At 36.1% G+C, this 16,385-nt stretch overlaps 2 protein-coding genes across 3 annotated transcripts; both read left to right on the top strand.

Moving 5' to 3' along the window:
* Nucleotides 1-428: 428 nt before the first annotated feature.
* On the top strand, nt 429-7,319 carry LOC133863535 (CDPK-related kinase 5). Its single transcript, XM_062299511.1, has 11 exons — nt 429-1,230; nt 2,646-2,776; nt 2,968-3,009; nt 3,178-3,286; nt 4,046-4,124; nt 4,220-4,516; nt 4,600-4,712; nt 5,005-5,112; nt 5,187-5,249; nt 5,348-5,515; nt 6,735-7,319. Exons 1-11 carry the CDS (start codon nt 640-642, stop codon nt 6,873-6,875), a joined length of 1,842 nt encoding a protein of 613 aa, XP_062155495.1. The 5' UTR covers nt 429-639; the 3' UTR covers nt 6,876-7,319.
* Nucleotides 7,320-9,823: 2,504 nt separating this feature from the next.
* On the top strand, nt 9,824-15,319 carry LOC133864466 (zinc finger CCCH domain-containing protein 62). 2 transcript variants are annotated; one of them, XM_062300806.1, is made up of 8 exons: nt 9,824-10,110; nt 11,726-11,846; nt 13,180-13,241; nt 13,339-13,390; nt 13,501-13,606; nt 13,801-13,899; nt 13,993-14,110; nt 14,212-15,319. In XM_062300806.1, the coding sequence occupies exons 1-8, from the start codon at nt 9,861-9,863 to the stop codon at nt 14,577-14,579; spliced, it is 1,176 nt and encodes a 391-aa protein (XP_062156790.1). In that variant the 5' UTR covers nt 9,824-9,860; the 3' UTR covers nt 14,580-15,319. The 2 variants fall into 2 exon arrangements, with proteins under 2 accessions (XP_062156790.1, XP_062156792.1); XM_062300808.1 differs by having other exon boundaries at nt 9,825-10,110; nt 11,729-11,846.
* The last annotated feature ends 1,066 nt before the right edge of the window (nt 15,320-16,385 follow it).

The raw sequence follows: 16,385 nt of genomic DNA, 5'->3' as shown, positions 1-16,385 counted from the left end.
ATATTAACAAAAGAATACTGATTCTGCCAAGGCAGCTTGTCTGATAAGGAAGGTAAATAAACGGCGTGGTTTTGACTTTTAGTCACGTTTGCCTCAATCGCCCAGACAAAGCTAACGAAACCAGAACGCTCATTTTGTCTAAAAAAAACAAATAGAAACAAAATCAAGGAAATTTCGCCTTCTTTATTTATGCCATCCCATCGCATCAATTAAGGAACAAAACCACAACTAATAAATCAAATTACTCACATGACCTGCCCCGATGCGCGCCACGTGGAATGCATCAGCTTCGACATACTCGACCACTCAAAGTCCCCACGTACCCCGAGTTGTGGTCAATTAGAAATTAATACGGAGTAACACTTTTTGTTTTTGTTTTTGTTTTTTTTTTTTTTTAATTGTTGAATTAACAAAAAGAAGCAATCGTCGTTTCCTTTTTATCACCTTCTATGGATCTCTCTCTTTTTCTCTCTCCCACCATTGTTAGCATTTCAGTCACTCGGAGACAAACCTGAGTTGTATATAAAACCCATATTTTTTAAGTTCCCGAAGAATTTCAAATCCATTATCCATAAGAATTGCAATGCTCTGACGAATTGGATTTGAAATCCCCACTCTCTCAATTTGGGAGGCTATCGAATGGGTCTCTGCAACTCCAAACCTTCCACGAGCCCCAGCCCGTCCTCTCCAAAATCCGATCTTGAACCTGCTAAGGAAAATTCTATTCCGGCCAGCAATAGCGCTGTTCCAGCCAGGGATAGCACCAAAAAGACTTCGAGCTCCGCCAATGGCGAGAGCCAAAACCCTACCAGCGAGCAGAACGGGAAGAAATCTCCGTTCTTCCCGTTCTACAGTCCGAGCCCGGCGCATTACCTCTTCTCGAAGAAGTCTCCGGCGAGATCTCCGGCAAATGTGAGCTCGAACTCGACGCCAAGTCGATTCTTCAGGATGCCGTTCCCACCGCCGTCGCCGGCGAAGCACATACGGGCCGCGCTGGCGAGGCGTCACGGCTCGGTGAAGCCAAACGAGGCATCGATACCGGAGGGGAGCGAGGCGGAGCGCGTGACCGGGCTGGACAAGAGCTTCGGGTTCTCCAAACATTTCGGGAGCAAGTTCGAGCTCGGAGACGAGGTCGGGCGAGGACATTTCGGGTATACTTGCGCCGCCAAGTTCAAGAAGGGCGAGCTCAAAGGCGAACAGGTCGCCGTAAAAGTCATACCCAAAGCCAAGGTTTTCGCCTTATTCATGTCTAATATTGCTCGATTTTCAATCGTTGCATGAATGTGTTTGTTACTTTTTATGAATTAGTGAATTCAGTATGCTTTTGACATTGCTAGGGATTGGATCCATAGGCGGATTGTTATTATTCTTCATTCGCTGTGAAATAGATTGATTTGTTTTCTAGAAGAACGGTCTTTGTCAATGGTTTTATGTGAATGCTTATGTGTTTCATGGACAAATATGTAGAGTTCTTTGATCGCTGTTGCCAGTTTCTACGTGAGTGAGGTGGGAGTGGGGCTTTGATATAATTGGAGATTTGGAGTTGACAGTTTCTTTAAATGGAACTTGCGGTAGTGGCACTAACACTAATTGAGACATTTGACTATGATTATGTCATTCTTCTTGTTAAGTTGATGTATTTGGTCAACAAATGTCGGGCTTGGCTATGGAGTATGGAACCAATTAGAATAAAATGTTTACTCTTAAATTTGATTTGTTTTTGAATGTTTATTGGTTTTAGGCCAATTTTTCATTCCATTGGAACAGGAAAATGTGTTACCCTTAATTTCTTAGAATTTGTTTATGTTCTAAAATAGGTAGTGAAGACTGGAAGAATCCTTTTCTTCTTTAACTTGTGTAAATATCATGCAATTTTGAGAACTTTTTTGAAAATAATCTATCTGTATTGGGATAATGCCATGGATAAGTGCTATGTGGAATTAACTTAAGGAACCTGATAGAATGTAATAGCAATAGATATTTAAAGTTAATAAGTTATGCTATAAGGTTTCACTCGTATGGGTTTTAAATGTTGGAGATTAACATGTGATAAATAACTACTTATCCCAAAAGTTTAAGTTGATAGATGTGAATTTGACCATTTAATTTAATATTCTAACATTCTCCCTCACGTGTGGACTCAAATTCTCCTGCAACAAGTGAGGTCCAACACACAGAATATTTTAATTTGGATACCATGTTAAATAATCCCTTATCCCAAAAGCTTAAGCTAATAATAATGAGCAAATTTAATCATTCAATTTAATATTCTAACTGAATGCTGTAATGTCTGTCATCCTAATGCTATATAGATTGGATATTATCCATTTTACTCTATTGTTTTTCAACGCATGGTTTATATATAACATACTTGTTCATTTTCTTACAAGTTCTACAAGCGCTAGAAGCAAATCAGCTTTTAGTAACCGTTGTGCCTTCTTTTACTGTATCTTTTGTTTTTTTTGACAGATTGGTTATCTGTTTTGTTAGTTGATCCAGTGTTACTTGCTTTCAGTCAAACTTGCTATTGTTATGTTGGATCTGGGAGAAGTTTTTATGTTAGTGTATAGCACTCTAAGGTGCTGTCTTTTTTGATTTTGTTACCTGTCTTATTTGCTTATCATTATTCTCATTATTGTTGTTAGATGACCACTGCCATTGCCATTGAGGATGTGAGAAGGGAGGTAAAAATATTGAGAGCATTGACTGGGCATAACAATCTAGTACAGTTCTATGATGCTTATGAAGACCATGATAACGTGTATATAGTAATGGAGTAAGCTCTGACTGCAACTTTTTCATTGAATTAGATGTTGCTGTTAATGTTTTATAACTATTTGGAAAATATCTTTTTGAGTTTTTTCTTTCCGTATCTTGGGACTGGTTATTAGTGGGAGGACTCATCATCACTTGCTTATACAGAATTTTATTTTAATGAGCTCTGATTAACTGTCATACATCGCTCAGGTTATGCGAAGGAGGGGAGCTCTTGGATAGAATACTATCAAGGTATTTCTTTCTTTGCTAGAAAGATCCAATAGGTTACTCTTTCAGCCTATTAAAGTTAATGGACAAGGAGTAGAAAAAAGAAATTTATGAAAGAGAAAGCTGATCAGTAGCTTATAAAACTATCATATGCATATTAGCTTATAAATACATACTCTATTTCTTCTGTAGGGGTGGGAAATATACAGAAGATGATGCAAAGGCTGTCATGATACAGATATTAAATGTTGTTGCGTTTTGCCATCTCCAGGGTGTGGTGCACCGTGATCTTAAACCTGAGGTGGAGTATATTCTTATTATTTCATTACCTTTAGGAAATTATATTGATTTCTGCTGGAGTTCACCTAGTAATTGGAATATGCTGTTACAAAAACCTTAAAACTTTTTCCATGAGCATTACAATTTACAATATGACCAAGCTGTCTGGTTGAACCAGTTCAGCCCAGAATCGAGCACCTGTTGGGTCTTTCCACTTGACAACTCTATTTTTTCCTGCCCTTTTAGGAAGACTGCAATGTGATTTGTCTTAGATTTTCTAAACTGCACTAGATGTCTCTCTTTTCTCACTAAGTGGTAGGGTAATTGTCATTTAAATTGAATAGAACTTGGATTCTGTAATAAGTTCTAAACACCTCTTTTCAATAGATCATGTGTGCGATTTACCTTTATATGTATTTGGATATAGATTACTGCTTGGATGTAATTATCTCCCTTTCAATCCTTCTAGATGGCTTTAAGATATCCCCTGTCCCCCTCGCTGTCAAACATCATTTTGAAATTTAGATTCTTTAGAGGGCTGAGAGAAACAGAGGAAGTAGTGTGTACTCAATGCTGGTAGGCTGCAATTTTTCAGGATACTAAAGTTATGGAAGATCAGTAAGCAAATACTTGCTTACCTGATGTAGTTGTTTTACTAAATCATTTTTTCAGCAATGTTTGTATAAACGATTTCATATTTTCCTACTGCTTGTGATAGTTGCACTCTGCTTTTGTCTTCATTGATTTATTCTCATCTAAGTGTAGTTAATTGTTGTTTCAGAATTTCCTGTTTATATCAAAGGATGAAAACTCACAATTGAAGGCCATAGATTTTGGCTTGTCAGATTTCGTGAAACCAGGTTAGTCCTCAAGGTTTTGATACATAAGCTGCACTACTTTCTGTTTATAGCTCTTTGAAGTGTTAATAGTTTAAAATGTTTCAATTGCTTTGCAGATGAAAGGCTTAATGACATAGTTGGTAGTGCATACTATGTAGCTCCAGAAGTTCTACATAGATCGTACAGTACTGAGGCAGATGTATGGAGTATTGGTGTAATTTCTTATATCCTGTTGTGTGGTAGCCGTCCGTTTTGGGCCAGAACTGAGTCTGGGATCTTTCGGGCTGTATTAAAAGCTGATCCAAGTTTTGAAGAACCACCTTGGCCCTCTTTGTCCGCTGAGGCAAAAGATTTTGTTAAGCGCCTATTGAATAAAGACCCACGGAAAAGAATGACAGCTGCTCAAGCTCTAAGTGAGTGCCTTATCCACTGCCAGAAGTGTTCTGTTTGTTGTTCTTATATCTGTATAGTTTTTCCTCAGGCATTCCTCTTGCAGGTCATCCATGGATTAAAAATTTTAATGATGCAAAAGTTCCACTCGACATACTAATATTTAAACTCATGAAGGCATATATGCGATCATCTTCTCTTCGAAAAGCTGCTTTAAAGGTGTGTATATGATGCCATTTGTAAATGGAGATGATTGACTTATATGTTTCTCTGTAGTATTTATGCGAGTCTGAATTATTAGATTCTTTTGTTGCCGTTGAAATTTCTCTTCATGTTTGGTTGAATTCTTTATGTCCTGGTTCGTTTACATTAGGTTCATGCAATTACTAGTATTGGCTTTTTCTAGCTTAATCATTTAAGTCTGATCTGCTAAATTGTTTTTCTGCCTCTGGAAAGCAAAATGTGATAGTGTCAACAGTTCATTACATTTTTCTTTTCATTGTTGTCGCAGGCTCTATCTAAAACGTTGACTGTAGATGAGCTATTTTATTTGAAGGAGCAGTACGCACTGTTGGAACCAAACAAGAGCGGCACCATAAGCTTAGAGAATATCAAAGCGGTTGGTTTCTTTCCATATGTTTTACTTTTTAAACTGTATGCTGTAAATTATCCTCACTTTTTTGCTCTTGTCAGGCCTTGATGAAAAATGCAACAGATGCTATGAAGGAGTCACGAGTCCCTGATTTCCTAGTGTCGGTAGGTGCCTTGTCAACTTCGATGGATGTTGCAATTATTTTTCTCTGTTTTTTTTCTTAACTTTATTGCTAAATTGGGTTCCATCTATTTGGTCACAGCTTAATGCATTGCAATACAGAAGGATGGACTTTGAGGAGTTCTGTGCAGCTGCACTAAGCGTGCATCAACTTGAGGCTCTTGATCGGTGGGAGCAACATGCCCGTTGTGCCTATGAACTTTTTGAGAAGGATGGAAACAGGGCTATTGTCATTGAGGAGTTGGCTTCGGTATGTTTGGTTCAACAATAACAAAATTGTGTGCGTGCAAGCCTTTGTCTGAAATTATAAACATTAATAATCAACTACTGTATGCATAACTTATCAATAAAAAAACAAAGATGTTTTTGAGGTTTAGTTGGAGAATCAATCATTATAAGCAGTTGAATAGATAGTGATTTTTTAATTGTTTCAAATGTTACTTTTCTTTTGGCTGCAATGGGAATATTTGCACTATTGGGAAAGTTGGTGAAATCTCAAAATGTTTGCTTGTTACTGAATCTGTGTTTTTGCATAAAGCTGTGTGTATGTGTGTCATACGCCAGTGAGTGTTAGGGCTCATCTTGTCTCTGTATCTTGCCTTTGGCATTGTTTGTAGCTGCTTCTGATTTTAATCCTGTTATGCACCTTTTTAATAAGATTGGATTATTACTTAAAAAAAAAAAAAAAAAAAAAATCCTGTTATGCACTTCAACACTATTTTATAGTTTCTTCAATGGACTATTGGCAACATGTTTTGGGTGACAGCTTAAAAGTGAAAAATAAGTTAGCCTAGTAATGCTGAAGTATGCCAAAACCTCTTTAGCTTTCTAATGTAAATGTTCATGAATTATACAAGGAAGTCGTGTTTATATCAGACATTTGATTTGGTCCAATATGATCTATATACAGTGTCAGTGATCTTCAGGGTGATTATTGATTAACTTTTCAAAAATAAATTAATCCGATTGCCTGAGTAAACATGATTTCTAAGAGTGCTTTGGATATGAACCTAAAGCACTAGTTCGAATCTTCCCTTCCTCCTAACCTTGGGGTCAATTATTTATTAAAAAAGAAAAAAAAAGTTCAGTTCAATTTTCAGTTTCTAATTGCCCTTTTTATTGGGTTGGAATGCGACACTGAATATTCTGCCGGTTTACTCATCAAAGCTGAAAGATGATGTTATTAGAGTTTGCTAACAAGTTTGTTAGTGTGACTGGTTAGTTTGCTAGAGAGATGGTTACATGGGCATTATTGTAATCGTACCGCGTTCTAAAATCTATAAAAATAGATGTTGAGCGGGCTATGATTAGATCATCAAAAGCTACTCTCTTTTCACATTTTCTATACAAAATTCCCTACAGATGAAAAAGAACTCTTGACTTGGCTGGAGAAACAGTGAAGCTTGAATTCATCTTGTCAACAAACACAATACAGTCTGATCCATGATTTTTTGTGCACATTTTTTCAGGAACTTGGCCTCAGCCCTTCTGTGCCTGTTCACGCTGTTCTTCACGATTGGGTTAGGCATACTGATGGAAAGTTGAGCTTCCTTGGGTTTGTCAAATTGTTGCATGGTGTATCTAGCCGGACCCTTGCAAAAGCTCAATAAAAGCTGTGTAGCCCATACTGGAGATCCAAGAAGCATTCAAGAAGCATTATGCTGACTTGACCTGCAAAAGAGCTGGTGATGGATGATTAAGGCACTTTCTAGACCTTTACTATCGGGGGATATTTGCCATTTCTATTAGGGTCAGCACAGTTTGTTTTGGATTATTTTCATCTTGACGGGCCATGCTTGAGTGCACTCAGGATTGGAGTTGACCCTTGTGCTCCTTCAAGCGATGAGGCGCATGAATTTTGTGCTTCCTCTGTAAAGCTGTAGTTAAGTCTGTTTAGTAGCAGGTGAGAATATTTTATCAAATGTTTGTTACTTGTTTGACGATCACACTTGATTTTCTGACACATTGGGCTGGTGTGACATGTCCAAAGTTGCCTTGATCACACTCTGGGCTTCATTCTTTCTAATCAAAAGTCTCTGCTCATCTTCACCCCATTTTCTCTAGGAGACCATCAAATCCAAGTGTGCATAAAATCCTAGTCTTCTTCTTTCTTTCTTTCTTTCTTTTTTTCTTTTTTTTTTTTGTGTGTGTGTGTGTACTTGTCGGAGAATTCTGATTTCTTGATTTTAGCTTGATGACGGTTTTGAGCTACTGGGATTTCTTTTAAAAGTTAGCATTTTATTAGACCCAACACGTCCCATTCCCTGGCATTTACAGTGAGTTTCTTATCCCCCGTATACGAGTTATTGAGCTGAATACAATGAATTACGAATTATCCTCTATCTCAACGCTTACATTTGCGGGCAGTTTACTGCAGATAACTATAGGTTTTTACTGCATATTCCCGTTTAGTTTTAATGGTATGTTCCAAGGAATGACTCATTTCTCTTACAGCGTCCCATTTGGTTTCATGTACAAAGTCCTCGATAATGGTTGGCAATGATCTCTGTCAGACTGTCATAGATGAACGTACCTTACAAGTCGTTTATGGGGAAAAAAGAACTATCGGACCCAGTCTTTTTGCTGCATCTCCTAGTCGGTAATCGATTTCCACTAAGCGTGAAATTTCTTGATTAATTAGAAACAATTAGTGCTCATATCCCAGAATAGAAATGAGTAATGTTATACACTACATCACTATTCTATCATGCTAATGTGACATTATATATTGCATTACTCAATTGAAAATTTGCTGATGATCCAACTTGACCTTCCCCAAGGAAATCAGTGTTGTTTATTGGTTTCATCTTCGTGTATTTCAATTGAACAGAGTTTTCTTTTAAATAAGGTTTGAGAAACTTTTTCTCCAATCCAGTATATAAATAATGTGTCCCTTAGAATGTAAAAAACACATCTTTTTTTAATAGTATATGACAAACATGATTCTTTTAATAAAATTTCCCTTAACACTTTTAATATCACTAAAAAATACATGATTCTCACATTTTTAAGAGACATGTAAATTTTATAGAGGTGTTAATTTGAAAACTGTCAATTTCAATTTCTAATCTCGCTTCATTAGAGTTTTTTTTTTTTTTTTTTTTTTTTGTGAAAAATTACAAATTCACAATCGTATTTGAATAGATGATTCTCGATTTGGTTTATAAAGTGTTACACATTGTAACACTACCACTTGAGATCTAATTATATTTAATTTATTCAAATTAAAATAAAATTTTTATTGTCATTTGTTAAGATATGAAATTAATATATCTCAATTTCAATCATTTAAAATTATACATTTAAGACCCAACAAAATTCTAAAAATGTTATAAATTAATATCTTTATCATTTTAGAGTATTATATCATGGATATATACATAATTCTTAAAGTTTAATTATTATTTAATTAACTAGTAGAATTTTAGTTAATCGATCATTCTTATTTTAGAAATATAATAAATTATGAACGGTAAATTTTGAGTTGATAAAAAATAATATTTAAGATTTAAGAAATTTATTAAGGATGACGATGATTCCGTTCGCGGCGTAACTATTCCGTCTTTTATACTTTCTAAAGTTTCTATATCATTTAGGGATGTAATCGAGCAGAACTGAGTTTTAAGATTTCAATAATGACTTGTTTATGAGTCGAGCTTAAATAGTCGAACTCGAAATCGAGCCGAATTATAAAATGTGTGTTCAAGTTTGGCTCGTTTAAAATTTGAGCGAGATCGAGCTCGTTGAGAATGAAATTTAAGCTGAGCCAAATCGAGTTGAGTCAGGTTACTCGACAAGCTCGGCTTAACTAGAGCTCGATGTAAGCTATTAAATTTTTCAATGTATGATCAAAGCGGAGTTCAAGACTGAATACCTCTATACTAATTATTAATAAATTAATATGTTAGTTTAACATACTAAACACTATTATCAAAGTATAATAATTAATATGTAATACAATATTTACTTAACTAATATACTATATGTTTATTTAGTATGTGTGCGTGTATATATAGATAATATACAAAAAAATATCGAGTAACATATAGTTAATTACGTTTACTTAGTATATGTTAATTAATTAGATAATATGTTAGTTTATGAACTAACAAATCTTTACGTTAACTAATACACACTCATAAATGTTAAGTAACATATATAACATATCATGCTTAATTAATAATATACATGCTTAAATTTATATAACTCATTTTTAGTAATATATAAGAGATATGAACGAGCTAATGAGTCGGGCAAACGAGCTGGGCGAGCGATTCGGTTGAATTTTAAACAAGTTGAACTCGTGAACCCTTTTCGAGTTTTGTCGTGCGAGTCGGGTATGTATCACTTATTAATTGAGAGGGTTTCTACAGTATGGAGCTCGAGTTCGGATCGGGCGAAACCGAGCGGGTTGTTAAACGGACCGGTTTATTTTAATCCTTTTATTATCATCTATCTTTTTTAAAAAAATAAAAATAAAAGAATAATAATAATAATAAAAGTTTCTATATCATCTCCAAGACTCCAACGAACTATTCATATATAAAGAAATAGAATTTGCTTAATCTCTACATTTTGCTCTTTCCTGGGTTGACATGGCTGAGAGCAAGCGTAAGCGCACTTTTATATGCATCTCTTCGTCTTCCGAAGAAGAAGTTGAAGACAGCGACAATGAAGACGAAGAAGAAGAAGATGATGATGACGACGAAGACGATGCTGATGATGATGACGAAGTCGATGCTGACGAAGACGACGACGAGGACGACAAAGAGGAAGAAGACGACGATGATTGTGCGGGCGGTGACGATGAGTCTCTATGCAACAAAGTCGTACGCCTTCTTAAAGGTATTCCTAGGGTTCTCAATTTCGACTTTACGGAATTTTTCTTCCAATCAAATTTATCAATTTGCTTGGTATTGATGTGTCATAAAGTTTAGCGTCACATAGATTGGTTGATTCCAGGATTAGAATTCTAGTTATGTGAGAATTAGCTGAACAGATTTACTTTTCAATTCCTTTTCTTTTTCGTGCTTGGTTCTCTCTAAGCGTGAGCTAAAGTGTCTAATTTTTTTTTTTTTTTTTTTATTTTTATTTTTTTCTAATTTTTTTTTTCTCCAAAATTTTCTGAAAATAATAATAATAATAATAATAATAAAAGAGGTACATTCATCAATTCGGTGTATTCTCATTGAAATTTGTGTGACTCATATGCCCATAATTGGCCTTCATTGCCTTTTGGTTGTGGTAAATATATTTGACTTTCTAAGGCCATTCCTAGACATTCTTTCCTTCTTTGGTTAACCTTCCGGAATGCTCTTCCTACAAAGGACCGAATGTGCCTTTGGGGATTTGGAGGCAATAGCCTTTGTCTTTTCTGCTATGGAAAGCAAGAGAGTAGAGATCATTTCTTCTTTAGTTGCAGCTTTAGTAGACAGATTTGGAGGAAGCTGATGGCGGCCTGTTTCATTTTTGATCCAGAAATGGAGTGGGAGGCTATAGAAACTTGGAGTTCGGTTGTTCTTAAAGGTAAAGGTCTATGGACTACTTTGTGCAAGCTGAGTTTGGGGGCTGCTGTTTATCACATATGGAGGCAGTGTAATGACTTGGTTCATGGGAATACTCCTTGGACCAAAGAACAGATTGTTGCTCATGTTAGATGGGAAGTGAGATCGAAGATCATCCATAGCTGCTGCTTTAAAGATTCAGTTAAAAATTGGAGGTTGATGCAGGAATGGAACTTGTAAGGGGAGATAGATTTTGGTTCTTTGTGATGTGATGAGTCTCTGTTTGCTAACAGAGCTGCTGCAGAAAACCCAGAACTTGTAGTGTGTTGGGATTGGATTTGATGCCAACTTTTTACTGATGTGTTGGCTGAGGTTTATGCAGGTTGTGAGACGGGAGTTTAGTTTTGTTGTTCTGTTTTACAGCTTGGCTCTGCTGCTATACTTGCAGCTTGTTTGTTTTGATTTGTTTGCTGTTGTGCATATAGCAGAGTTTTTTTGTTTGTTGATCCTTTTGGTGGGGTTTGTCCCTAATTAGGAGATTGGATCCAGTTTTAATTGGAGAGTTGTACAGATGAGTTTGGTTATGAAAGTTTTAATTCATCAAAAAACAAAATAAAATGATTTGACTGCAGAAGCTTACAAGGTAAATGTTTTGGTGGATGTAATTTATCATTTGTTATAAAGAAAAAAAAAAAAATTGTTGATCTTTTTAGTTACGAGTACTGTGGATAGTGATTAAGGGAAAGGCTGAAAAGAACAAAGAAGACATTGCGTCTAAACGTCAAAATATTGAAATTTCTCGAAGTTGATTTAGGAGTTCAGGCACCGATTGTTTTTACTTTTGTCTTAAGTATATGAGTTTCTTATTTGATGGGCCATTGCTAGTGAAACTTTTGAAAACCCGCTCTTCTCATTCTCATTATGATGTAATCGTGGACCTTATTTCTTGTCTTCAGCAGATGGGAGTGATTTAGAATCTTTAACTCTAAAAGACTGCAAATCCTATTTACGGAAGCATGGCCTCAGGCTAGCAGGGACCAAGGCTGTTTGCATACAAAGAATTAAGGAACACTGGAGGTAACTATCATCACTCGATCAAAAAATATACGCAGACTTGTGTGTTCTCATTTGCAACTATCTTTGTTTTTTTAGCAACAGTTTGTAATGCCACTCAGTTGTTGTGATAAAGAATATATCTCAATGCTATCCATAATGGTGTTCATTTTATAAAATTTTCAGTGAGGTTGAATTTAGAAGCATTCATTTCTAGAAAGCAAAAAAAAAAAGAAAGTATTTTTAATTTGATTACTCATGTTTAGATGAAAATTGGCCAGAATAGGATTTTGGGCACCTGAGATATTTTAAGGATGTAGGACTCACTACGCAAATGTTACTTATAGGGGATCTTAACAGCCAATTTTGGGTTAAGTGGGACTAATGCAAACATGAGCTTGTAGATTAAATCCTTACTTCTTCATGGGTGATATATGAGATCAATATATATCTGAGAAAGTATCTTTGTGCTCCAGCATCCTCCTCCCCAATGTTTCCTGCATGTTCAATGGAGTAGGATGATGGTTTATGAAGATATATATATACATAAGTAATAAATCAATCTTATTATAAAGGGTTTATGAAGATATTGAAGGGATAAGAAGAATATTTAGAATTCAGAACGGGACGGAGTTTACTAGGGGCATTATGTTATTCATTAATATATCTAGAAAGACATCTTTAACTTCTATATGTTATCACGTTGCTGATGTGTACTGGAATGTAACCTTTTTTTTGCTTCTAACAAGCACTGGAATTCATATTGTGAGATATTAAATTCTCTTATGAAACCCCAACTTATAACTTTTCTCAACTACTTTCGGGGCTTAAATGGAAAAAGTGAGGTTTGAAAGAAGAAATAATGTGTCCATGAAAACTCGGAAGGCTGCTAGTTACCTGACTACTGTCCCAGTCCAATTTGTTCCATATTGACCCATGACTATTTGAGTTCTAAGTGAAAAAAATCAGTGTTTTTGTTACATAAGAAAATTGCTGCATGACAAAAAGCTAGTCATATTCATCATTTATGAATCGGTAGATATAAAATATGTCAGCAAGATCTTGTCGGACGAAACGTGGAAATGTAGATAAGTTTGTTAACATGCTATGTTTTGGCAAGGAAAGAATTTTGGTGGGGAAATGCTAGAGATGAGTCTTTCATCCTCCCCCTGTCACCCTCTTTTCCTTAAAAAAATTGATTTTTATTATAAAGGGGTGATAAGGGGGGGATGAGGGATGCATGTGTAGAAGGACTCATTTTGGTGAGGGCGAGATGTTTTCCTTTTAGATTTGTTTTATATCTTAGTAACCATATTTCAACAATATCCTTTTAGATAAATATATTTTTCCATCTCAGGATGAAAGATGGTAGCAGTGAGGCCTTTTATCCCAGATCAACCTTTGTCATCAATTGTACAGGTAAATACCATGTGTTTGTTCCCTTTTTTTTTGGGGCCGGGGGGGGGGGGTGTGTGGCATTTTGGATACACCCAAGAAGATTTTTAGTATATTGCAGGTGATGTCTGTAAGGGAGATGTGGTTCTGTTCACGCAGAAAGTTTATGAAAGGTAGTCAATCATCCTTGCTCTTCTTTTATGTATTTCGTATATCTTTGATGTTTCATCCAGGCTCAAAATTTTTATATGGCTTTGTAAATTAAGGAATTTATTTCAAACAGGTTCAATAAGGTGACAAGGCATGGTAGGCCTCAAGGGAAGAGAACTGTTGCTGGGAGGGTTGTTAAGGAAAGCTATGGTGCAGCCAAACAACAACATACATTTACGGTAGGGTGATTATAGTTTGATGAGTTTGTGCATATTCTGGATACCCAAGTGACATGCATTTATAATCACTTTTAACAATCTGAGTGATTTGCTGATAATTGATATATGCTTTTATTACCATATATTTATTTATTTATTAACACCGTGTTGTTTAGCCATTTATCATCTATCCAATGAATGTTTCTAATTACAAGGTTGAGGTTCTGTGGAGCAAGGGGAGTAATAGACTGCCTCCTCTTTTTCCTTTGCTTGTGAAGGGCCGTAACCTCTATAAGTTGAGAACTTTCAGACAGGTAATTTGTTACTCAATGAAATGATAATATTATCAGGTAATGAGTTTTCAAGAGGTTGGTTTACTGGTATGTTTTCTCTGCTTCCTTCTATAGCGCTGGAGTAATGAATCAGAAAGAATGAAAGTGCTTGCTGAGAAGCACAAACGAGGTACAGCAGCAAGACTTGTAAGAGCAATGAAGAATACGAAAAAGACAAGGTCTACAAATGGAGGTATGGGATAATGGAATTAAGGGAGGAAGAGTTGCTTAAGATTCATTCTTTTTAGAGTCTTAAAAGATTCCAATTCACACTTATTTTCTGATGATAATTAGGTGTTAAGCATCAGAAACAATTCCATCATACAAGACCATCTCAATCAAGAAAAACCTTTTCGCCAGAAAAGGGGAAGCATTTTGATAGACATGGAAAAGCGACATTTCAAGGACACGCAAAATCTAGAAATCATAATCAACGTCAAGAGGCCCCTCCCCTGAGACAGGTGAATATCAGGGGAAACGCAATCTTAGGAGCCTCCAAACCAACTAGGAGGCATCAGAAGTTTGCTCACCACAATGATGATAGAGTTCCAACTTTTCAATCATATGTTGTTGATCCTTCACAAATTCACCAATCTCAAATAAAATATCAAAACGGGAGTCTGCCACACCATTTGTCTAGGTATGATACGGGCTTTAGTTAAAACATGATGAGATTGCCGCCTTTCAGGGACTCTGCTGGTACATCTACTATGCCTGCTTCACAACATCGGGGGTTAAAGCATGGTAAAATGCCAACTCAACCCCACATACTACTTTTTAACGGCATTCCAGAGTCTATAAATGTTGATAGAGTGCAGAGACTTATGGACACAGGAACTATAGATTTCGAGGTGCTCTATGTTTTGCTGTCATGACAGAGAGATGAGATGCTTTCTGCCAATTGCGCCCCCTGAAGTGATGGAAATAAGTTCTGGACCTGCAATTTTTCAGGGGGTTACTTTAGTTCTCTCTTTAATGTTTGATTTTGTTGGTTACCGTGCCTGATATTATGAACCTAAACCACAGTTGCATTCATATGTTAATGATGCACACTATTCAGGCTAGGGTGGACATAAGGTAGCCATCAATATATTGGAGTGAATAGTATAGGTTGGAGGAATGGTTGGTTCCATATAAGCAAAGTAATGCTACATGTCATACCCATGTCCCTCTTGTGTCCCTCTAAAAATGAGGTGGCTTTTAAAATCACCATTGAACTTGTGATTGATTAAAATTGAATTTTGATCACATGGTGATTTTAAAAGCCACATCATTTTTAGAGGGACACAAGAAGGACATGGGTATGACGTTTAGAATTACTCATATAAGCAAGTATGCAGTTGTCGCTTTTTCATTTTTGTAGCTAACTGTCATAAATGCAGCACCATTTTGTCGTCTAAAAGCAATTGGCATAGCATGGGGACATACAGCTTTGAGAGTGAGGGTGCGTTTGTGATTGCGATTTCGTAAGAAAAAAGTGCAATTTTAAACTAAATCGCAAAAAATAAATCGTTTGAAAACTGCGTTTTTAAAAAATTGCGATTTGAAGACGTGGAAAAATGCTTATTCAAATCGCAGGCAATGAAGTGTTTTTTTGAAAACACAGTATTTTAAAAGGTTAATCTGCAATTTTAAAGGCCAAACTGGGATTTTGCCAAACGCTTAACTGCGTTTTTAAAAATCACTTTTTTAAATCGCACAATTTAAAATTGTTATTTTTGAATTGCATTTTTTAAAATTGTAAACCCAAACAGACCCTAAGGAGGTATCACGTGTGATAGTGAATGCCTATGGTGGCCGTTTTGGAGCTGGTGCTTGATTGTTGACCCTATGCCCTAGCTTTCTGATGATGGTGGTTATGCCGTTTACAGTGGTCATCAGAAGTGGTGGTGTTCATAGTTTCTTGGCTTATGATTTTGTAGGGTGAGGAAATACAGCTAGTGCTTACCTGGTCCAAGAATCTCCAAAAAAACAGTTAATCCCAATTACAAAAATCACATCCAAATTTGCTACCTAATTGTTGAAAATTTGACTTGTTTGGATCTCAGTTTTCAAATCATATTTGGAACTATTGCTACAATATCATATTTTGGGCTGTTGCGATTGATCCGGTTTGGACCCTATCCGGTTTGGACTCTTCTAGGAAGAAGAAGATGATTGTGTGTTTCTAATTAAATTCTTAACCGTCATTAAGAAAAGCCATATCCGAAGCTCGCTAGGGTAATGTCAGGATACGTTGCTGTAATTAACTTTTGGGATGGGACTTGTACCCTGATTGCATCATCCAAGTGAGTCCCACCAAATTACGGCTGCTCTTGAAATATCGCCCCTCTTTTCGTATTTCGTGACCTTTTTCTGCAGTAGTCGTATAAAATGTTTTTTCCTTGTTTTTATGTGCACGAAAAATGGGAAAAAGTGCCAATTCCACTTTGTGTGTCCTCTATTAGAACACGCAGTCCTTCTGTTGT

The sequence above is a fragment of the Alnus glutinosa genome, chromosome 3 (assembly GCF_958979055.1).
Source record: "Alnus glutinosa chromosome 3, dhAlnGlut1.1, whole genome shotgun sequence".
NCBI lineage: Eukaryota > Viridiplantae > Streptophyta > Magnoliopsida > Fagales > Betulaceae > Alnus > Alnus glutinosa.
The sequence above is the reverse complement of the archived record's forward strand: the minus strand, read 5'-3'. Positions and strand labels throughout refer to the sequence as shown.

Excerpts from the sequence above, each read along its gene's own strand:
- LOC133863535 (XM_062299511.1), top strand. The coding sequence starts at position 640 with ATGGGTCTCTGCAACTCCAAACCTTCCACGAGCCCCAGCCCGTCCTCT. Across the intron at positions 1,231-2,645 it reads AAGTCATACCCAAAGCCAAG|ATGACCACTGCCATTGCCAT; the intron begins GTTTTCGCCTTA and ends TATTGTTGTTAG. Across the intron at positions 5,250-5,347 it reads TCCCTGATTTCCTAGTGTCG|CTTAATGCATTGCAATACAG; the intron begins GTAGGTGCCTTG and ends ATTTGGTCACAG.
- LOC133864466 (XM_062300806.1), top strand. The coding sequence starts at position 9,861 with ATGGCTGAGAGCAAGCGTAAGCGCACTTTTATATGCATCTCTTCGTCT. Across the intron at positions 13,242-13,338 it reads CTTTGTCATCAATTGTACAG|GTGATGTCTGTAAGGGAGAT; the intron begins GTAAATACCATG and ends AGTATATTGCAG. Across the intron at positions 13,391-13,500 it reads ACGCAGAAAGTTTATGAAAG|GTTCAATAAGGTGACAAGGC; the intron begins GTAGTCAATCAT and ends TATTTCAAACAG.